General features: G+C 41.0%; 1 protein-coding gene across 1 annotated transcript in view; it reads right to left on the bottom strand.

Annotated features, from left to right (window-relative positions):
- Positions 1-8,351: 8,351 nt before the first annotated feature.
- The window catches only part of RHBDL1 (rhomboid like 1), a 103,357-nt gene continuing 87,749 nt past the window's right edge, over positions 8,352-23,959 (bottom strand). Inside the window, exons 7-8 of the mRNA XM_082262472.1 lie at positions 10,687-10,747; positions 8,352-9,118 (exon numbers count right to left, since the gene is read on the bottom strand). Of these exons, the coding sequence (XP_082118598.1) occupies positions 8,847-9,118; positions 10,687-10,747 (333 nt within the window). The 3' untranslated portion in view covers positions 8,352-8,846. The remainder of the gene's footprint in view (positions 9,119-10,686; positions 10,748-23,959) is intronic.

Raw genomic sequence — 23,959 nt, 5'->3', positions numbered from 1 at the left:
ATGCACAGCTGCACCAGATTTTGCACACTCCAGTTTTAGTAAATCAACGCCATAGTGTCCACAGTCAAAAAATTGGGACAGTGAGCCCTATAAATACAAGGATCATACAGCAATTTCTCTATGGCTGCTGCAATGAACGAAAAAAAAAAAAAATGACATATCTATGATAGGCAAAAAAAAAAAGAAATGTCTTTAGATTTTATAATATGTCACTACCATATTCTGAGCACAGGTACAATTTAGGCTACACGGGGCTGAGTATTCTCTTACTGCACCCATGTAGTAGTGTTGGGTGTCTAGCAGGCCCTTTGTCAAGAACCAGCCTGGCATGTGGGAGGATTAGGAGTGAGTCGCATGCCACCCAGAAGTACCAGATGCAGGGCGTGTAGAGTGATGGCAAGATATGTATATGATTCTGGTAGGACCGCTGTTAAAATGAACCTGTTGTTTGCCCTGCCTTGGCAAAGCACCGGCTCACTTTAAATCCAATAGGACGTCACTTGCATATATTGGTTGTTGGTAAGTTGTTGAAATGGCCAATCAAGATGTTACTGCATGTACATCCTCAGGGGCGGGGGCCAAGAGGATAGCTTACCCACAATGCAGGCTTGTATGGGTTTCCTCCCACACTCCAAAGACATGCAGGTGGGTTAATTGACTCCAGTCTAAATTGACCCCAGTATGTGTCTGTATGTAAGTTAGGGACCTTAGATTGTAAGCTCCTTGAGGGCGGGACTAATATGAATGTATAATATATGTAAATCACTGCATAGATTGTCAGCGATATTTTCAATTCCTGTAATAGGTTAAAACTTAAAGTATGAGTTTATAGGCTGTTGTATTAAAACTTTAGGTAAAGAAAATTGTTCAAAACGTATAAGCATGAAACAGAAAGCGATTTTTGTACAGCATGTCGATTTTATTTACTCGTAAAGCAATCATTATCCCATTGTACAACACCCTTTGTCCTCTTCCCAAATAAACAGAAAATGACCGGCTAATAAAAATAACCACCATTGTACAACACAATCATATTTATAGAAAATAAATATTTTTTCTTAAAGATTTCATCCCACTTATACATTGTTTAGAGGTTCAACTCATCTTTGTATTTTGGCACTTTTTTGGGAATTTTTGGGGCCTAGTTTTGGAGAACCATTTTCTGTCCTTTTCTCTAAAGCCTCATTATATTTTTTTAATACAATAATACATTTTTAATCTCTCTCTTTTTTTAAAAAATTTACATATGGCTCTCTAAATAATGTTTAAATAGTTTTATCTGTGTAAATAGTTTTGTAACTAATAAATAAATCTAATTTGTTATTAACTTTTACATTTTGAAAAGTGCTGTTTTTTGTCCTAAGTGGCCACATGGCCCAGTCTGCTTTGGCTGCCACATGAGCCAACGTAATATAAACAGCTTGGTTAGGGCTATAAACTCATTGCTGGATCCAAATAAAAGGAGTTCTATAGGTTTGTCTTATAAAGATTTAAATATTATTATATATAAACCTATAGAAGGTGTGGAATTGTAATTTTATATTCATATTTGATTTTCATATCCAGTAATGAGCTAATGATGCAATATAGCCAGGAATAGAATTCACAGGACTGGACTACAGAGGATCAGTGTTATAATAAGCTTCTGGAGTGCCTTATATATTTGGAAGGCACAATGCACTGAGAAGTTGAAGTCCTATTTTTTTTTTTTTTGTGGAACATAACCAGCCAACAACTTACCTGACTGGGGCTCTGAGATGGAAAATAAGCCAATATTTTGACCATCAAAAGTGCGAGATGGCTGTAGGATCCTGCTAAGACCCGGAATGAGTAGTTGACACGTCATTTATTTGTGTGGCATATAACCAGCCAACAAATTTCCTGATTGGGGCTCTGAGATGACGGCTAGGCCAATATTTTGACCATCGAAATTGTAAGATGGCTGTAGGACCCTGCTAAGACCTGGATTGGGGCAAAGCTGAGACAGCTATCTCTGTAATCCATCATCTGTAATCATATTAAAGGTATTGTCCACCTTTTAAAATAATTCACCAATAAATTTAAAAAAAATGTAGATTTAAAAAAAAAAAAGATGTTTGCACTGAAGCCTGCAACCACAATCAGTGCATCACGGACGCAGTGCACAAGCTCCTGCATTGTTTAAGCTGGCCCCAGATTGGTAGAGAGATGTGGACCCTTTGCTATAGGGCTGGAGGAAGCTAACAATGGACTACTGGTGGGCTGGCATGGTCCATGAGTCCTGCCGTGGTGGAAGATGGGACTTGTAGACTTCATATTCACAGATCCTGGAAATGGATGATGAGGCTGTGTGGGCAGAGGCACTTACTGCAACACTAAATAAAGAAAAATACAGGATGCTGCGAGGAGAAGCACCCTACAATTTAGGTAAGGGGGTTTGGGGAAGGCGACCATGCTTTGTGTTGCACCCTAAATATGGTTGTAAGATGAAACATGGTCCTCAATGCTTCTTGAATATGCCTTTAAAGCGGTAGTATCCCACTTTTTTTGACTTTTACCTACAGGTAAGCCTATAATAAGGCTTACCTGTAGGTACAATTAATATCTCCTAAACCAGCACGGTTTAGGAGATATTTGCAGTACATGCAACCGCTCACGCGAGCAGCGCATGCGCTCTGAAGGTCCCGGGGGACCTTCAGTTTTGCTTGCCTGGGAGTTTGCCGGAGAATCACTCCCGCGCATGCGCAGGAGTGACGTCATCGCAGCTCCGGCCAATCACAGCGCCGGAGCCGCCGAACCCGGAAGAGACGCCGAGGGATCATGGCAGCGCCCGCAGCGGTGTCCGGGGGTCGGTGTCGGAGCTTCGTTCTAAGGTAATACATAATGAGCTAGTATGCAATGCATTTCAGAGGAGCTTTCGAGCAGATAAAATATTTGACGTGCCTAAACGCTGTGCTTAGGCGCATCGAGCGTTTTTAAGTGTACATTTTTTCTACTGTTTTGTCTTGTTTAGGGAAAAAACGCTTAAAACGCAAATGCTCCTAAATGCATTTCAGTTTACTCCATAGGCATATTTTCTGCTAGTAGTTTTGGCATTTTTTCTGCTGCCTAGTGTGCATGAACCCTGCTTGTGTGCGAGCCTGTTAATAATAACCAGTATCTTGTCAATAGGCTAAATTTGGACCTGTGTAGGGATATTCATTGTCATATCATTAATAATAGCGCCCTATATTTATAAAATCCCATGACATCACATTATATTTAGTGATGGTCTCATAAAATAATATACATTTTGTTTGGAAATGCTCTGTTTGGAAAAAAACAAAAACTGGTGTACATTTTTTTGCCATGCAGCAAATGAATGTCCCTGTGGACTGCAAACACACCATGGCACACAGTCCATTTCCATCTGACAGTGAACACTCTTCAGCCACAGATATTTTCTCCCAGCTGCTGAAAGCTGAATTGTAAGGCTCATTCACATCTAGGCATTTTTGGGTGATTTTCAGCTCTAAGCCTCAGCTATAAAACACCCAGCAAGACAAATTCCATTAATTTCAATGGCCCCTGTTAACATCTAAATGTTCTGTTGCCCGTCATGTCAAAAAGGTACATGAGCTTCTTTTTTGTCAGATTACAGGCGCTTACTGTTTTTCATTAGATTTAATTTCTGCAAAAATAGCAATGCCTTGATGTGAACAGAGCCTAAATGAGAAATTTTTAATACAGGCAGAGGTTCAGCTCATTTAAAAAAACAAACGAGAACAAAGCCTGTATTGTTGATTTTGACTGATTGGAATTCCTTTTTTAGCGACGGATCAGCCAGAAAGGCAACTTTGTGGGTACAGAAAACAGGCAAGTAAAGATAGCGGTTGTCTCATGTGGTTAGCTAGCAGGAACTGCATGCTGGCAGTACCTGTGCCATTTCACACCAGTTTATTGGAGCTGCTGTCCAACCAATCAGATATTGTATTTATTTTAAGTGAAAGTTGAAGCTGAGCTTCTGTGGCCAGAAAATTCACTTTAGAGTTTTCGTTGTTCTAGTTTCCGTAGTTTGGAGCCAATGAGTATATATGGTAAGCTTACAAATGGCAAATGTGTCGTGGATGTGTCCAGAACTATTTGATATCACTAAGTTTTTAGACTGCTAAAAGGTGTATACTGTATATCATAGAACCCAGAGGCATAACTAGAACTTTCAGGGCCCCGGCGCAAGAAACCATGAAGGGCCCCCCTGACCCCCCCCCCTTTCCATCCAAGCTCTGGGCTTCCAGTTCTGGGGCATCCTCCTGGAATCCTGCCACCCACGTGCCCGCTGGGGTGTGCATCCAGCATGCTCTGTGACTGCTGTGTTCTTTGGACAATCACAGTGGCCCTTTACCATGTGATCAGCTGATCACATGTATAGAGACTTGTCGGTTATCTGCACTCCTTTCTTTCCACGCTGTGTCTGTGTGAGGAAAGGAGAGTAGTTAACCAGCAAGACTGTCAGTACATTGTTTACACTGCCTATCAGTGCTGCCTACCAGTGCCACCAATCAGTGCTCTCCAATACCACCTATCCGTGCACATCAAAGCCCATCAGTGCAGCTCATCAATGCCGCCTATCAGTGCCCATGAATGCTGCCTATCAGTGCCAACAATCAGTGCTCATCAATACCGCCTATCAGTGCTGCCTATCAGTGCTCATCGATGCTGCCTATCAGTGCCCATCAGTGCTACCTATTAGTGCTCATCAATGCTGCCTATCAGTGCCCATCAGTGCTGCCTACCAGTGCCACCTCTCAATTCTCATCAATGCTGATGATCCGTGCTCATCAATGCAACCTATCAGTGCTCATCAATGCCGCCTTTTAGTGCTCAGTAATACTGCCTGTCAGTGCTCTTCAGTATTGTCTATCAGTGCTCATCAATGCTGCATATTAGTGCCATTTATCAGTGCTCATCAATGCTACCTATCAGTGCCCATCAGCAGTGCTCTCTCATACAGCTCAGACTCAGAGCCTGCAATGACAGTCCCTCCACCCTCGCCCCTCTCCTGTGTGCACATCGGGAAGGGTGACGCTCAGCAGCTGAATGTGATCATTCACCCTTCCCACGGTGCACACAGGAGAGGGGCGGGAGGAGAAGATCAGCTGTCTCCTATCCGTGCAAGGTAGGAGGGACTATCAGTACAGGCTCTGGGCCACTGACAGGCGGGCAGGGACAGCCACCTCCTCTCGCAGTAACCGCCCCCTCCCCTTGCAATGACAGAACGGGCGGGCAGGGGCAGGCCCTCTCCTCCTGCAGTGACCACCCTCTCCCCTCGCAGTGACAGAACGGACAGGGCGGGGCAGGCCCCCTCCTCTCGCAGTGACCGTCCTCTCCCACAGTGGCGGAACTTCAGGGCCCAGTCGCAAGTGCGACTGCTGCGACCCTGGTAGTTTCACCACTGATAGAACCTTAGACAAAAGGAGGAAGAAAAGATTGGATTCAGAGAATGTAATGAAATCACTAGCAATGACTTCCTTTTCCCCAAAACAGAGGTCTACATCTTGAAAGGTAGCTACTGCCGTCTACGTACCCTTTGCCCACTCTTCTGTACAGGCCGATGAAAATGGCCATAGACATAGACCAACAGGATGGAGAATTATATGTCCGGAGCTAGCACCTTGAAGAGGCAGATGTCTGTTTTGGGGGTTGTATGTGTATTTTCTCTATTTACACACTCTAAACTTAGGCCTTTAAATTCTTAAGACCTTAATTTTTCCCTGTACCTGACCTTTATTTCATCTGTATATTTAGTTGTTTGCCTGGAGTTCATCTTTAAATTGCCTCAGGCTCTATCTAACTTGTTTCTGGAGACAGGTGCAAGTTTTCATCCTTGCAAAACACTTCTACTAAGCAACTTTTAGAAGTTCTATTCTGCAGACAAGTATTAAAGACAACCAGTCACAACGTGGTAAGAAAAAAGTGGTTCGGGCATTATGGAGATGGTTGGCAAGGGTGAACTTGGGCTTTGTTTCCAGAGGCAATGGCTAGATTAAGACTAGGAGAAATCTGCAACTAGGTAATGCATTATTTTGAGGTGGAGCTTACTCTCTATCTTCTAATTCAATAAGCCTCATATCTTTTTGACAGGGTGGGAGAAGGCCTCTTTCATTGCTGCACATGCTTAACTAACACAGCATTGTTTGGTGACTTACTTATCCGTTAAATTGTGGACACTGGCCCATATAAATCATCACTGGACAAGTGCCACTTTAGGCTCTAAAGAGGGGAATCGGCCATAGCCGCGACCATCCTGGCTGTCCCCCACTCCCGCAGCTCTTCCCATAATTCCTTGCTACTGGAATGAAAGATTTGAAACTGTCACTCCATAGGCTCCAGTTGGGAGAACAGCAGACGGATTAGTTGCCTACTTTCTAGCTGGCAATAAAACATTCATGGCGCTATATCAGTGCATATAATAGCAACATTTCTGTCGGTATCCTAAATCAGCTTCTAAGACTTCAAAAGAGAAAGGCAGCATGGTGATTGTTAACGATAACAGTCATTTTGAAAAATTAAAAAAATTTAAACATGCAGTTATTTTGTCCACCAGGCCCCCATAGCCACATGCCCAGGTTCTGCTTTGGAGAAGTTCCTCTGCTTGGGCATTTTAGAGGACAACCAAAGATTCATAACTGTTCTCCTTAACAGCTCCAAAATGCACAAACAGCAGTGGGCTGCAACCAATCAGAAACTGGCTTCCTGTCTTTTTGACCACTAGGCCCCTTTAGGCACATGCTGGTTTCTGCTTTGGAGAAGTTCTTCTACTTGGGCATTTTATAGGACAACTAAAAAATCAGGACTACCCTCCTTAATGCTCCAACATACAAAAATAGCAGTGGGCTGTAACCAATCAGAAGCTAGCTCACCCTCTGTTTAACCATGATGCCCCAGTGGGCACATGCTCAGTTTCTGCTTTGGAGAAGTTCCTGCTTGAGCATTTTTAGAGAACAACTCAAACATACACAAATAGCAGTGGGCTGCAACCAACCATCAGCTAGCACTTAACTTCTTTTGTGCATCTGGACCTTTTTTATGGTTATTTAATTGCACATAGCTGATCTTTGCAGTATGGTGGTAAATAAATTCCCAATGAATCTCTAAGGGTGGGGACTTTTCGGTAAATATGTGAAACGCATGGCTCCCTATGGTGTAAGCTGCACAAGCAGCATATAGCAGCCAATAATTCCCCACATCCAGAGCATTACAGGTATGTGAGGTTAATCACTATACCTGTATAGCCAATACCATGGGAAGCCAGATGTTCCATCAGTTCAGCGATCAATATTTACTCTTGATGATTAATCTAGTAGCACGATTCGACTTTTAAATATCACCCATGTAATTCTAGGAGCAGGATAGGTTCTTTCATTAAGCAAATATATATAATAAACAACAAAAAAGTATAGCCTAGCATAAAAAAGGGGATATACATGATCTGCATATTACCCCCACCATCTGTTGATCTGCAGCAGCATGCACAGAAGAACAAAAATGGCATGGGTCATGTGACCTTTTCACCAGGCAGATGTTGATCCTAATTTGACAAATAGTATTGCCGTAAAACTACACTCCTCTAGCACCAGTCTACTTCTATATTCAACTGCCAACATGGGACACTCTGAGGATGCGTAGAAGCAACGTAGGTAATATGACATGGCATGGCATGGGATGGACTTTGTACCTGATTGGGTTTCTTATTCTACTCATCAATAAGCTGATAATACTGACAGCTTAAAATAAAATGCACAAGACTAAAGAAATGCAAACTTTTGCGTAAAAATGAGACACACACCTACATTATAAATTAAATTAATTGTCTAACCTCTGTTAGAGAAACTGGGACCCTTGGGATGTGTGAAACTGGGACACCTGGTCTAGGAAGCCGTTTCGCTTTGAGTTAGTTTTCTTCCTCTTCCATATTAGACTTCCATTGTCAAAGTGTTTTAAGGTTAGAACTGTCCTAGACAGTCTTTATTGCCCATAGCAGCCAGTTAAACTCTTATATCCATGCTTTTTAAGTCATCCTGCCACCATATAAAGTGTATATGTTGGTTAGTCTGCTGAAAGAAGGCACATCAAGGTGGGCGCACATACCTTTCTGTCATTTTAAAAGTGCCTTCACACACCCAAGCAACATCTAAACCCTGACGAATGTTATACATAAATCTTGAATATTAGCTGTTTACAGCTAGGATGTTCCTTCCTAACCATCCATGGTTCAAAGTTTGCATTTCATGGGTTATGGTATAGAGCAGGCCAGAGCTTTTGACTTTGCATGGAAGGCAAATTTTACAGATTGCAGTTTCTGGGTTCCAAGGCCCTTGAGGAGCACTAAAAAAAATAACTACTGGAGTGAAAGAGAGGTATATGTAGGCATCTTGAGGCACCTGATATTAGGGCAGTGGCAAGCATTAGTGGTGACAGGGTCACTTTAAAGCAAGACATCAAGATTGGGCAACACTGATTGTCTGGGACTGTCTTCCTCCATGCAGTTTGATAAACAGGTCCCAGTCTGTTTTTGGGTCTGTTTACCTGATGATAACCCACCTTCTAAAAAGCTTTATGTACAAGGTATAATAATTTAGAGCAGCAATTAAAAATAAAATAGATTATAAAATCACCTGACCACATATATACATAGCAAACAGCATCACATGACTCTGCTTTTCATTGTGAAGGGCAAGTGAGGGTCCTCCAACGGCTCAACCTGGCTCCAGCGTAATTCTGTTAGTCTTCGGGGCTGCCGAAGGGGTCAGCAGTAGTTTACAAAGTCAGTTCTTTGCTGTGGGGGAGTGGAGGAAATGGTTCATCTCAGCAACGAAGTGTGGTCAGGGTCAGGGGGGATGCGGGATCTGAACGCCAAGCAGGTCGTAAGCAAACACATTCCAGAAGATGGCAAAGGCTAGAAAAGTGGCGTAACACAGCAGAATGACCCACCATCCGCACTGGTCCTGGAGGTTTTCTTCATAGCTGCGCAGGATGGTTAGGCCCATACTGACACCAACAGCGGCTCCTGCCAAGTGGGCCATGAAGCTGGGCTGGGGTCCAGCGGCTGGTAACGGTGGGGAAAAACGAAGCCACACTGCACGGCCCACCTCTGAGCTCACTGTGGACAAGGAGAAAAGATAAAACAAAAGTTACCTTTGATGCCAAAAGAAGAGCTTCATGCTTGACGTATACTGGGCCAATAAAACTAAGTAATGATTGGGGCTCATTTTTACCCACTGATGCCAATGATTGGGGCTCATTCTTACCCACTTCTACTAATGAATGGAGTTCGTTTTTACCCATAGACCCCATTGATAGGGCTAATTTTATCCCATTGACCCCAGTGATTAGGGTTCAATTTTATCACACTGATGCCAATGATAGGGGTACATTTTTACCCATTAACATCAATTAGGAATAATTTTATCACACTGATACCAGTGACTGGGGCACATTCTTACCCACTGACACCTGTGATTGGGGCTCATTTTTACCCACTGACACTGATTGGGGCTCATGTTTACCCACGTACGCCAAGCATTGGGGCTCATTTTATTCACTGCCCACAATGATTGTGGCTAGTTTTATCCCACTGACACCAATGATAAGGGCTAATTTCTATCCACCGAAACTAATGAATATATATATATATATATATATATATACACACACACACTATATTACCAAAAGTATTGGACGCCTGCCATTACACTCAGATGAATTTTAAGTCTTAGCCTGTAGGGTTCAATACTGAGTTGACCCATCCTTTGCAGCTATAACAGATTTAACTCTTCTGGGAAGGCTGTCCACAAGGTTTAGGAGTGTGTCTATGGGAATGTTTCACCATTCTTCCAGAAGCGCATTTGTGAGATCAGGCACTGATATTGGAGAGGAGGTTTCGCTTGAATTCATCCCAAAGGTGTTCTATAGGGTTGAGGTCAGGACTCTGTGCAGGCCAGTCAAGTTCCTCCACCCTAAACTCGCTCATCCATGTCTTTATGGACCTTGCTTTGTGCACTGGTGCGCAGTCATGTTGGAACAGGAAGGGGCTATTCCCAAACTGTTCCCACAAAGTTGGGAGCATAAAATTATCCAAAATGTCTTGGTATGCTAATGCCTTAAAAATTCCCTTCATTAAAACTCAGGAGCCAAACTCAACCCCTGAAAACACAACCCCACACCATAATCCCCCCTTCACCAATTGATTTGGATCAGTGCACAAAGCAAGGTCCATAAAGACATGGGTGAACGAGTTTGGGGTGAAGGAACTTGACCGACCTTCACAGTTGAGTCCTGACCTCAACCCGATAGAACACCTTTGGGATGAATTAGAGCACAGACTGCAAAGCCAGGCCTTCTCGTCCAACATCAGTGCCTGACTTCGCAAATGCGCTTCTGGAAGAATGTTCAAAAATTCCCATAAACACACTCCTAAACCTTGTGGACAGCCTTCCCAGAAGAGTTAAAGCTGTTATAGCTGCAAAGGGTGGGCCAACTTAATATTGAGCCCTACGGACTAAGACTGGGATGTCACTAAAGTTCTCTGTGTGTGTAGAGGCAGGCGTCCCAATACCTTTTGGTATATATATATATATATATATATATATATATATATATATATATATATATATATATTTATTTATTTCATTTTTGTTTTATATTTAATTTTATTTGTTATGTACTTACTACAGACCAATGCAAGAACCATTCGAAGGACCTTGTAAGGGCAGCGCATTCCAGCCCAGTTCTGTAACAGAAAAGGAGATGATGTTAGTTGGCCACATCCAAAGCAAAACTTTGGAACCCATTCTACCTGCCAAAAGGTTTGTAAAGCAACGCCTGCCTTCTGTTCTGCCCTCCCCTGCTGTACTATACGGCTGTGTGTAAAAAAGAGGGTAAAAACACTTTTAAGACCCCGCTGTTCTAGTGAGTATGTCTCAACCCTGCCTCCTGCTTGGTGACAACCACTCTAAGCTCTCTACCTGCTATAGTATCTCTCTTTATCTAATATATGGTACCTACTAACTTGCAAAATTGAATTACTTAAAGCTAGTTCAGCCTAACCTGAAAAGGAATTGGATAGTTAGATTTTTTTAAAAAAAAAACTCACCTTGTAATTGACGATCGTAAATACTCACCTCAGGGTACTTCCTCCCTCGGAGCCGCGGCTCACCCCGTCACTTCCTGCGCTGCGATGATTCCTGGGAGCTAAACGTCATCGCTCCCAGGAATCAATGCGCCGTCACAGGCCCCGCTCGTCACTTCCGGGCGACGCCGCATTCCCCTGCTAAACAGCTTCTGGGCATGCCCAGAAGCTGTTTAGGAATGCGGCGTCGCACCGGAAGTGACGAGCGGGGCCGGTGCGGCGCATTCTGGGAGAAGAAGACGCGGAAGAAGACGCAGAAGAGGACCGCGCCGGCTTCAGCTGCCCACAAGAGAGATGGAAACGCTGTGGAAGAAATTTTATATGTAAGTATTTCTTCTAAAAGGTAAGTGCGAACCGGGACAGATCAGAGGCTAGCCATTGTGGAATGTGCTAGCCCTGACTGTCCCGGGGGTATGTTCATTAAAAAATGACATCTGTGCCCGGAACTCCGCTTTAAAAGCGTAACTACTGTAAACTCAGAAATATATGTCAAATATTGCAGTTTATCAGTCCATAGATGCGGTGGCTGCGTTAGTTTTCCTTTTTTTAGTTTTTTTTTTTTTATTTTATTTTCACCCAGAGATCCTGCCTGTAACTTCCTGTTCATAGTTTACTCATTGCACTATTTCTGTGGAGGAGCATCTCAGTCCACCTAGGATAGGAAGTGCATTAGGACTATATAATATTTCCCCTTTTTTCATCATTATATCACTGGATTCCCGTCTGGATCAACAGGTATATATTTTTTATGCAGTTAAAGGATAAAGTTCACTATCCGGAACATGTTACAGGTTCCACCCGTTTGATCAATGTACTATCAATGACTACCATAATGTGTAAATACAATCAATAATACATAAAGTGCAAGTGCAATCAATGATGCATGAAGTGATAGTGCAATCAGACAAGCAAAAGTCCTTCAGTAGTAATACAGTGCAAAATGCTAGTGATGTCTTCTCATATAGGATTCAGGTGACTCTCCGTGCTCCCCTCCTGAGTCCCCACTCACCAGCAATAAGATCAAAATCAGCGTGGTATATGGATGGATGGATCTAGCTCCCTCCCTCTTTGGCACTATAGAAGGCTCTTAGCATAAAGATTGTATACATTCCAATAAAGAGAGAGATGAACATAGCATAATACTGTTTACTTTATTGAAAGATTAAAAGCATAAATACACTTACAACAGTGATAAAAGTTCTGAGCATATAAACCATGAGGATTGCCACCACAGCGTTCGTATCGGCTGTCGATTTGGTGTCTCTATCTCTTCCCCGCTTGACGCGTTTCGCCCTTCCCACTGGGCTTCTTCAGAAGCTGGGTGCGCTCGTGACTGGCTTCCTCTTATATTCTAAACCCCTCCTACTACACCCAATACCCCCCCCCCCCACCAGTCTCTATTTCTTCCTATTGACAATGTATTATATCACTTCCTGTTGGTAACCGGAAGTGTTGCAATGACCATATTGGTACACCCCTTTGTTAATCAATCCGTGTGTTTCCACCCTTGTAATAGTTTCCACATTTTGTATCAACATTAAGGGATAACTATACATGGAGTAAGATCAAAAACAATACGATTGCGTATCATTATAATTAAAAATATACCCCCGGGTATAAATATCATATATAATAGTTTTACCTGTTCTCATCTATACGGACAGTGTAACCCATACTCGTGCATTAACAACATTAATAGGAATGCAAATATATTTGCAAAAAATAATAAAACATAATTGTTCCAAATAGCTACCTACTAAAAAAATATACAATATAAAATATAAGTAAATATATATAAAATAAATAAATAAAAAATAAAAGAAATTAAAAATAATTTTTAAATTTATAAAATGTATTTAATTATAATTGTAAAAGTTTGTGATGAAGCAGTTTATATCTAGATCCTCATTTAACCCTGAAGGTGCCATCGTATGTAACTGGTATATCCATTTTGTTTCATTCTGTGAAACTGCCATTTTCATGTTTGTTCCCCTCCAATTTTTATATATTTTATCTATTGCACAAAAAGACAATTTAGTTGGGTCCCTATTGTGATATTTTCTAAAATGGTTTGAAAGGCTATGGTGAAGGAAACCTTTTTTAATGTTATTCACATGTTCTCTGAGTCCTTTTCCTAATTCTCTTGAAGTTCTACCCACATATTGCAACCCACATTCACATCCTAATAAGGTATGTGACATGTGTACTGCTACACGTGATGAACCTTGATATTTGATCTACTTGTCCTGTAGCATTGGATTGAAAGTGGGTTGTTTTTCGTTTTTCTTTTTTTGCAAGTTCTGCATGTAAGACTTTTACTACATCTGGAAAAAAGCCACCTGGTCTATAAAAGTGTGCTTTTTTGAGGTGGGTCAAGGATACTTTTCACAATTTTTTCCTTTAACATTCGTGGGCATCTATATTTGAATCTAGGGCATTTTTGTAAGATTTTATGCAAAAATGGGGTCTCTAAGTTATATTGGACAATGTTTTTTAACAACTTTTTATAATTGTCTTTATTGTCTGTTGTATTCTGTACAAAATGCTATGCCAAACTCTTTTTTGTTTGGGAATAAGGAGTTCTTCTATGTTCATAGTGCTCACTTCATTCTGGACCTTTTGTAAATATGAATGTTTGTATCCTTTTTCCATAAACCTATTTATTCATTTTTGTGATTGCTTATCATAATCTTCAGGTCGATCACAATTTATTTTTAGATGCATAAGTTGTCCTTTAGGTATAGCTGTTATCCATTTAGGATGGTGTCCACTGGAGGTAGGGATATAGCTGTTTCTAGCGGTATCATTGAAATAGGTACGTGTGTACATCTTGTCCCTATATTTATATAGCTCCAGGTCTAAAAAATGTACTTTCTCTCTGCTATAACTCGCTGAAAAGGATATGTTATATTTATTTATGTCAATTTGTTGCAGGAATTCTTTCAATGTTTCCTTTGATCCCTTCCACACAAGGAACACATCATCAATGTATCTCCTCTATATTTTAAGCTCACCCTTTGTTTGTAGAAATGTTTGGCATGCAAAAAATAATTACCTCCCATTGCAATTTGTAATATGTATAACATGAATTTTATCTGGGTACATTTGAGGCTAGTTTCTTGTTTCAGGGCCCATTCAATATCTTTGATAGCATCCATTTGTCTAATGTTGGTGTATAGTGAATTAACATCTATACTTGCCAGTATGGTATTATCATTGATAGAAATGTTTCTGATATGATTAATGAAATCTCTTTCATGTACGAAAAATATTTTTGTGCTATTGGTTGTAGGTAGTGATCTAAGTATTCTCCAACTCTGGAGAAGAAAAAGTTCACCCCATTAATGATTGGTTTCCCGGTGGGTTATTTTGGTCTTTATGAATTTTTGGGACTTGATATATGATAGGTGTTTTAGGTGCTTCCCGAATAAAATATTTAGCCTCCTTCTTATCCAATATTCCTTCCTTTTGTGCTTTTTTGATCCTTTTAATTAATTTAGCTATACAGTAGTTTGTTCCCAGGATCATCTTTAAGTTTTTAATAGGTATCTTTGTCCTCCACTAGGTGGTTTAGTCCCTTGATATAGTCCTCTTTATCTAGGACAACCATCTACCCCCCCACTATCAGCCGGCCTAATAATGATATATATATATATATATATATATATATATATATATAATTTTTTTTTTTTAGTTCTGCTAGACCTTTTTTAATGTGCTTGTTTCCTCTAATGGGATGTACATTAATAGATTCAGCCCCGGTTCACACTACTGCGTGTGCGGGGTTCGCATGTCATGTCGGAGCGCACTGCTCCGACATGACATGCGATCAGCTGTGCGGTGCGAGTTTAGCCATACAGTTTGTATGGCTAAATTCGCATCGCACCCGCAGCAAACACGCACAGGAGGCATTTTTGCTGCCGCATCAGGATCGGATCGCACAGCGGTTCACACTTGTGCGATCCGATCCTGTGCGAACTGCACGATCGCACTGCGATATGCGATCAAACTGGGGGTGTCGTTAAGATTACATTGACACCCCCAGCGGATCGCATATGGCAGTGTGAACTGCCGGGGGTGCGTGTGCGATGCGGGAACAGGCTGCGAGTTCGCAGCCTTCCCGCATCGCATCAGTGTGAACCGAGCCTAAATGTCCTGTTCAACCGTCATTTTTAAAACATCTAAGCAATAGTTACTACTTTCTTTCGGGTTAAAGGTAGATTTGTTTTTTAATCCACTATGAACAAATTGTGAATCTATCACAACTGCTTCATGAGGTTTTGTAGCAAAATGCTTCTTTATATTAAGTTTCCTTATAAATTTGTGTAAATCTATTAAGGTTTTAAATTTGTCTATACTTTTGGGTGGGGTGTATTTTCATCCTAATATTAATACTGCTAATTCCTCTGTGTTAATGTTAAGCACTGCTTATGTTAAAAATACCCGCATCTAGGTTTCTCTCTTTCTCTTTCTGCCACCTTTACTTTTTCTTCTCTTGGAGCCTGGTGCACTGGGTGTACTCTGTATGTTCCCCTTGGTCTCCAATAATTTGCCTCTCCAAGAAGAGATCACCAATGTCCTCCCTTTCCTCTGTTTCCTCTCCATGGGGGTCTGCCATGTCCCCTTTCCCAAAAATCCCCCCCATAGTAGGGTGGATGACCATAATTCCCATATGAACCAGGGTGTGGTGACCCTCTAGATCTGGGGGATGTGGATCTAGATATAAACTGCTTCATAAACAACTTTTAAAATTATAATTAAATTAATTTTATAGATTTAAAAAAATATTGAATTTTTTATTAATTTATTCTATTTATTTTTTTCTTATATTTTATATTGTGTATTTTTTAGTAGGTAGCTATTTGGAATAATTATGTTTTTATTATTTGTTTCTATACAGTATATTTGCATTCCTATTAATGTTGTAAATGCACGCATATGGGTTACGCTGCCCATATAGATGAGAACAGGTATAACTATAATCTGTGACATTTATACCCGATGGTTTATATTGGATTGTAATGATACCCTACCACATTGTATTTGATCTTACTCTATGTATAATTATCCCATATTGTTGATGCAAAATGTGGAAACTAATACAAGGGTGGAGACACATGGAGGACGGAGTGATTAACAAAGGGGTGTACCAATATGGTGATCGCAACACATCCGGTTACCAACAGGAAGTGATGTAGAACCTAGCAATAGGAAGTAATGGTGGGTGGTTTACCAATATGGCGATCGCAACACATCCAGCCGCCCACAGGAAGTGACATACTACATCATTAATAGGAAGCAATAGGGAGTAGTGGGAGGTATTGGGTGTAGTAGGAGGGGTTTAGAATATAAGAGAGAGCCAGTCATGTGTGCCCTCAGCTTCTGAAGACGCCCAGTGGGAAGGGCGAAACGCGTCAAGTGGGGAAGAGATAGAGACGCCACACCGACAGCAGATAGGAACTCTGTGGCGGCAATCCTCCTGGTTTGTATGATCGGAAATGTTATCACTGTTGTAAGTGCATTTATGCTTTTAATCTTCCAATAAAGTAAACAGTATTATGCTATGTTCATCTCTCTCTTTATTGGAATGTATACCATCTTTATGCTGAGAGCCTTGTATAGTGCCAAAGAGGGAAGGAGCTAGATCCATCCATCCATATACAATGCTGATTTTGATCTTATTGCTGGTGAATGGGGACAGGAGGGGAGCACGGAGTGTCACCTGAATCTTATATGAGAAGACATTACTAGCACTCTGTACTATATTACTATTGAAAGACTTTTGCTTGTCTGATTGCACTATCACTTCATGCATCATTGATTGCACTTGCACTTCTTGTATTATTGATTGTATTTACACGTTATGTAATATTCACACGTTTATTGATTTAGGGAGCAGCGCTAATTTTTTGATCCCACTGTATCTATACTTTACTTCTCCAACCAGAATACAGTATTATAGATGATGGCTCCATGTTACAGTTTGGCTTATAGCTTCTTACCACATACGCTCAATAGATGTCATCTTTTGTATACATCATCTAGATATATTGGAAGATACTTGAATCCTTTATTATTAAACCCTTGCTGACCAGATCTTTTCTGGAACGTTTTGTTTAAAAGATTAAATCAGTATTTTTTTTTGCTAGAAAATTACTTAGAACCCCCAAACATTATTACATATTTCTTAAGCAGAGACCCTAGAAAATAAAATGGCGATCATTGTAATTTTTTATGTCACACAGTATTTGCACAGCGGTCTTTCAAATGCAATTGTATTTTTAAAAAATACACTTTAACCTCCCTGGCGGTATGATTCTTTCCGATATTAGGTGCTGAAAGCGGTACCATTATTTTGCATGTAATTCTTAAGAATGAGCAGCCCAAACCAACTATTTACATATGTTTTTTTTTTTACTGTGCATTTTTCTTTATAACATCTCGGGTATGATAAAGTTTGAAACACAAAATCATAAATTATAATATAATAAATGACTATAAATAAGTTAAAGTATGTTTATATATATATATATATATATATATATATATATATATATATATATATATATATAGATATCCTGTATATCCACATATATCTATATATATATGTATATATATATATGTATATATATATATATATATCCTGTATATCCACATATATATATATATATATATATATATATATATATATATTTATTTATTTTTTTCCAGGTACTTTTATAGCGCTGTCAATTTACGCAGCACTTTACATATACATTACACATTCACATCAGTCCCTGCCATCAAGGAGTGTACAATCTAAGGTCCCTAACTCACATTCATACATACATAGTAGGGCCAATTTTATACAGGATCCAATTAACCTACCAGCATGTTTTTGGAGTGTGGGAAACCGGAGTACCTGGAGGAAACCCATGCAGGCACAGGGAGAACATGCAAACTCCAGGCAGGTAGTGTCGTGGTTGGGATTCGAACCAGCGACCCTCTTGCTGCTAGGTGAAATATACAGTATACAGTATATGTATGTATATGGAACACCACTATGCAAGGTCCCAGGAAGGAAATATTTCTCGCAGAAGAGCATCCCAGAGCTATATGTTCAGCGGCAAGTGAATGTATCTCTGGCACACAGTGTCGGTGCCAACATACATCTGACCACAGACACGTAGTCTAGCAAACACGGGCAGGGAAGGTATATAACTTTTACTGCCCACTGGGTGAACCTTTTGATGGCCGTCAAGCATGTAACCCGTGGCACCCGTGTAGATTTGGTTTTACCGCCACGGATTGCATGCAGGCCTGCTTCTTCTTCTCCTCCTCCTACTCCATCCTCCCTCTCCTCCTCGGCTGACTCCTCCTTTTCCGCTGCTACAGCCTCTTCCGCTGCGCCGCCCAAGATCCCCAGAACCTATTCGGCATACCAGGTGAGACATTGCCATGCTGTGCTGCGTCTGTTGTGCCTGGAAGCCAAGAGCCACACTGGTCCTGCATTCCTTTCAGCTTTGCGTCCACAGGCAGATCACTGGCTAAAACCGCTCAATTTGACAGTTGGTAAAGTGGTGTGCGACAACGTTGCCAATCTGCTGAGCGTGCTGAAACAGAGCAAAATTACACACGTGCCATGCATGGCACACGTCCTGAACTTGGTCGTGCAGCGATTCGTTGTCAAATACCCTGGGGTTCAGGACGTCTTGCGGCAGGCCAGGAAAATCTCGGCCCATTTCAGAAGATCTTACACAGCCATGGCTCGCCTTGCTGACATTCAGCGGTGACACAACCTGCCCGTCAGACGTCTTATTTGTGACTGCCCGACATGATGGAACTCAACCTAGTATATGCTTGATAGGCTGCTCCAGCAGAAACGTGCAGTTAACGACTACCTGTACGAACTCTGTGGCAGGACAGGTTCTGGGGAGCTTGGGTATTTTTCACCGCGTCAGTGGCTGCTCACGCGCGACGCATGCAGACTTCTGCGGCCATTTGATGAGATCACCAAACTGGTCAGTCGCAGCCAGGGCGGCATCAGTGACACCATACCTTACGCTTTCTTTCAGGAGCATGCATTACGTCGTGTCATTTATCAAGCCGTCGAGGATCAGGAGCAGGAAGATGAGGAAGTCGCAATGACAAGAGTAACCATACCAGGATACTCTTTATACAGAAGAGACAGAGAAGGCAAGAAAGGAGGAGGAGTGGCCCTGTATGTGAAAGATAGCATTAAATCTAACCTAATACAAGTTGGTGAGGCCAACATGGAGTCAGTTTGGGTTACGTTGCAGTTTGCTAATCATGCAGTAACTCGTGTAGGTGTGATATATAGACCACCTGGTCAAGTTAAAGAACTAGATGATCTACTAGTTGAAGAAATAGCTAAAATGACAATGAAAGGAGAAGTTATCATTATGGGAGATTTCAATCTTCCAGATATAAACTGGAAAACCAAAATAGCAAGTTCTACCAGGAGTACAGATATTCTAAATTCCCTACTGGGCTTGTCTCTGCAACAAGTGGTTGAGGAGCCAACCCGGAGGGAGGCCATTTTGGATTTGGTATTCACAAATGGGGATTTGGTATATGATGTCATTGTAGGTGAAACCTTGGGATCTAGTGATCACCAGTCAGTGTGGTTTAATATAAGAACTGTGAAAGAGTCACACCACACAAAAACAAAAGTTTTAGATTTTAGAAAAACAGACTTTTCAAAAATGAAATTAATCATAAATGAGTCCTTATCAGACTGGAACGGATTGCATGGAGTCCAGGAGAAATGGGACTACTTAAAAGGTGCATTATTGAAGGCAACAGAAAATTGCATTAGACTTGTCAGTAAAAGCAAAAAAAGGAAGAGACCACTGTGGTACTCAGCAGAAGTGGCCCAAATCATTAAAAATAAAAAGCTAGCATTTTGTAATTATAAAAAAACCCAGAGCAATGAAGATAAGGAAATCTACAAGATTAGGCAGAAAGAGGCCAAGCAAGTTATAAGAACTTCTAAAGCGCAGGCAGAAGAAAAACTAGCTCAGTCTATGAAAAAGGGGGATAAGACATTCTTCAGATATATAAATGAAAAAAGGAAATTAAAACAAGGAATAACTAAATTAAAAACAAAGGACGGAAGGTGTGTAGAAGAGAATAAAGGGCTAGCCGACTGCCTTAATGAATACTTCTGTTCAGTTTTTACAGAAGAAAAAGAAGGAAAAGGACCTCCACTTGAAAGGATGACTAATGAATCGTTTGATGCATGTGTCTTTACAGAGGAAGACGTTCTAAGATTGCTGTCTAAAGTGAAGACAAATAAGTCACAGGGTCCTGATGAGATACACCCAAAATTATTAAAAGAGCTTAGTGGTGAGCTGTCAAAACCATTAACAGATTTATTTAACCAATCATTAGTAACAGGAGTCGTCCCGGAAGATTGGAAATTGGCAAATGTCGTGCCCATTCACAAGAAAGGTAGTAGGGAGGAATCGAGCAACTATAGACCAGTGAGTCTGACATCAATAGTAGGCAAATTAATGGAAACCCTATTAAAGGATAGAATTGTGGAACATCTTAAATCCCATAGATTGCAAGATGAAAAACAACATGGGTTTACTTCAGGGAGATCATGTCAAACAAATCTTATAGATTTTTTTGACTGGGTGACTAAAATAATAGACGGTGGAGGTGCAGTAGACATTGCATATCTAGATTTTAGTAAGGCTTTTGACACTGTCCCACATAGAAGACTTATCAATAAACTACAGTCATTGAGCATGGACTCCCATATTGTTGAGTGGATTAGGCAGTGGCTGAGTGACAGACAACAAAGGGTTGTAGTCAATGGAGAACATTCAGAACAAGGTCATGTTACCAGTGGGGTACCTCAGGGATCTGTACTGGGACCAATTTTGTTTAATATCTTCATAAGTGATATTACAAAAGGCCTCGATGGTAAGGTTTGTCTTTTTGCTGATGACACAAAGATATGTAACAGGGTTGATGTTCCTGGAGGGAAACGCCAAATGGAAAAGGATTTAGGAAAACTAGAAGAATGGTCAGAACTCTGGCAACTGAAATTTAATGTGGATAAGTGCAAGATAATGCACCTGGGGCGTAAAAACCCAAGGGCAGAATATAGAATATTTGACACAGTCCTGACCTCAGTATCTGAGGAAAGGGATTTAGGAGTAATTATTTCAGAAGACTTAAAGGTGGGAAGACAATGTAATAGAGCAGCACGAAATGCCAGCAGAATGCTTGGATGTATAGGGAGAGGTATAAGCAGTAGAAAGAGAGAAGTGCTTATGCCGCTGTACAGAACACTGGTGAGACCTCACTTGGAGTATTGTGCGCAGTACTGGAGGCCATATCTCCAGAAGGATATAGATACTCTAGAGAGAGTTCAGAGAAGAGCTACTAAACTAGTACATGGATTGCAGGAAAAAACTTACCAGGAAAGGTTAAAGGACCTTAACATGTATAGCTTGGAAGAAAGAAGAGACAGAGGGGATATGATAGAAACTTTTAAATACATAAAGGGAATCAACTCGGTAAAGGAGGAGAGCATATTTAAAAGAAGAAAAACTACCACAAGAGGACACCGTTTTAAACTAGAGGGGCAAAGGTTTAAAAGTAATATGAGGAAGTATTACTTTACTGAGAGAGTAGTGGATGCATGGAATAACCATCCTGCAGAAGTGGTAGCTGCAAATACAGTGAAGGAGTTTAAGCATGCATGGGATAGGCATAAGGCTATCCTTCATATAAGATAGGGCCAGGGACTATTCATAGGATTCAGATATATTGGGCAGACTAGATGGGCCAAATGGTTCTTATCTGCCGACACATTCTATGTTTCTATGTTTCTATGGATGAAAATAGAAAGCATATTATAGTGGATTTTATTTGTGCAGCATTGTGACTGGTGAGCGGTTCTGCAGCGATACTACAACTACAAAGAGTGACAATCGCAATTAGAAAAAATTATTATAACTGGTGTGATAGACCAGTGGCCCCCCAAAACGACAGATTGACGCAGGGGTGTTATATAACAATATACTTTCATAATAGTGTATTTGGGTACTGCAGAAATTTTGCCTCTGCATCATCGACGTCACCTTCCCCACCACTAACATTAGAGATCTCGGAGTAGGCAGCAACAGCGGGGACCAACCTCCTTCGGCTGATCTGGGTACTGTCGTCAGACTGCTGAGTGGCGGCTGTTGCTACCTCCTCTTCCTGATCCGATGCCAAGAATGGCTGCGCATCATAAATGTCTTGTGATGGATCGGAAAATGATTCCTGTGACTCAAGTTGAGGGTATATGGTGGTGTTGGTGTCTTTGGGGGTGCACACAGCAGAGAGTGAAGAGGGTGCAGAAGAGGAAGGCTGAGTGAGCTCAACCAAGTCTGGTGCGTCCTTTGACGTAATCGACCCTACCCCTACCACCCCTGTGGAAGGGCCTGCCTCTTCCTCTGCCTGTCATTTTTTAAATTACCCTGCGACAAAAGTCTCTAGAGAAGCGCAGTGTATGTGGAAGAAGGTGTATAACAACCCGCTTCAATCGGTCGTTTTGGGGGGCCACTGGTTTACCACACCAGTTATGAAAAATATTTTCTAGTAACTTTTGTCACTGTGTGTAGCAGAGTTAACGCAGCGAAAGAGGCAACATTTCTGCAGTACCCAAATACACTATAATATGATTTCTATATTAGAAAGTATATTGTAAGTGTATTACACCCCTATATACTGCACACCAAACAATAGTACACCTATACCAGTCCTTAAAAGGACTTTTTTGGACCTATTACCTAGTGATTTGTGTCACTAACAGTCTGTCCCTTCTCCCCACAGCAACCTCTCCCTACACTAACAAAAGACAGAATATAGACTAAACAATAGTACACCTATACCAGTCCATTAAAGGACTTTTGTGGACCTATTACCGAGTCAGTACGAGAACATGTCAGCCGTCCTGTCACTGAGCGGGCAGCACTGCGGAAGCTTCGTTCTAAGGTAAGTATTTCATAATGAGCTAGTATGCGATGCATACTAGCTCATTATACCTTTGCCTTACAGGATTTTTTTTTTTTTTTCATTTTTTATGGGGAGGGTTTACTTCTTCTTTAAGGCGCCGTTGCTATGGCATTAAAGAAAGGTCTCATATAGTATTATTTTATAGCAAGGTGCTGTTGCTATGGTAACCTAAAGGCTCTGGGTAATACTGCTTTACAAAAAGATGTTGTTGCTAACAAGAAAAGTACCAGGTAATTTTAATTCACATCAAGGTACTACTACTGTAAGGATAAGGAAAGGCCTCAGATAACATTATTTTACACCAAAGGGCTGTTGCCCTGGTAACATAAAGGCCTTGGGTAACACTACTTTACAAAAAGCTGTTGTTATGTTAACAAGGAAAAGTGTCAGTTAATATAACTTTACAACAAGGTGGCATTGTTATGGTAACAAGGAAAGGCTTTAGGTAATATTACTTTACACTAAGGTGCTGTTGCAGTGCTAACATGAAGGCCTCAGGCATTAATACTTTATATCAAGAAGTTGTTGCTATGGTAACAAGCAAACGCACCTCATACTGTTAATTCACATCAAGGTGCTATTCTAACATGGAAGGACCTAGACTAGGGTAATATTACTTCACAGGAAGGTGCTGTTGCTATGGTAGGATAAAGGCCTCAGGTAATGCTGCTTTACAAAAAGACTGTGTTGCTATGGCAACAAGACAAAATGTTGGTTAAAATAACTTTACAACAAGGTGGCTTACAATGATAGGATGGAAAGGTAATATTAATTTACAGCAAGGTGCTGTTGCTA

This window comes from Pelophylax lessonae, assembly GCF_965119305.1.
Source record: "Pelophylax lessonae genome assembly, chromosome: 6".
In the NCBI taxonomy this organism is placed as follows: Eukaryota; Metazoa; Chordata; class Amphibia; order Anura; family Ranidae; genus Pelophylax; species Pelophylax lessonae.
This window is presented reverse-complemented; position numbering and strand designations above follow the sequence as displayed.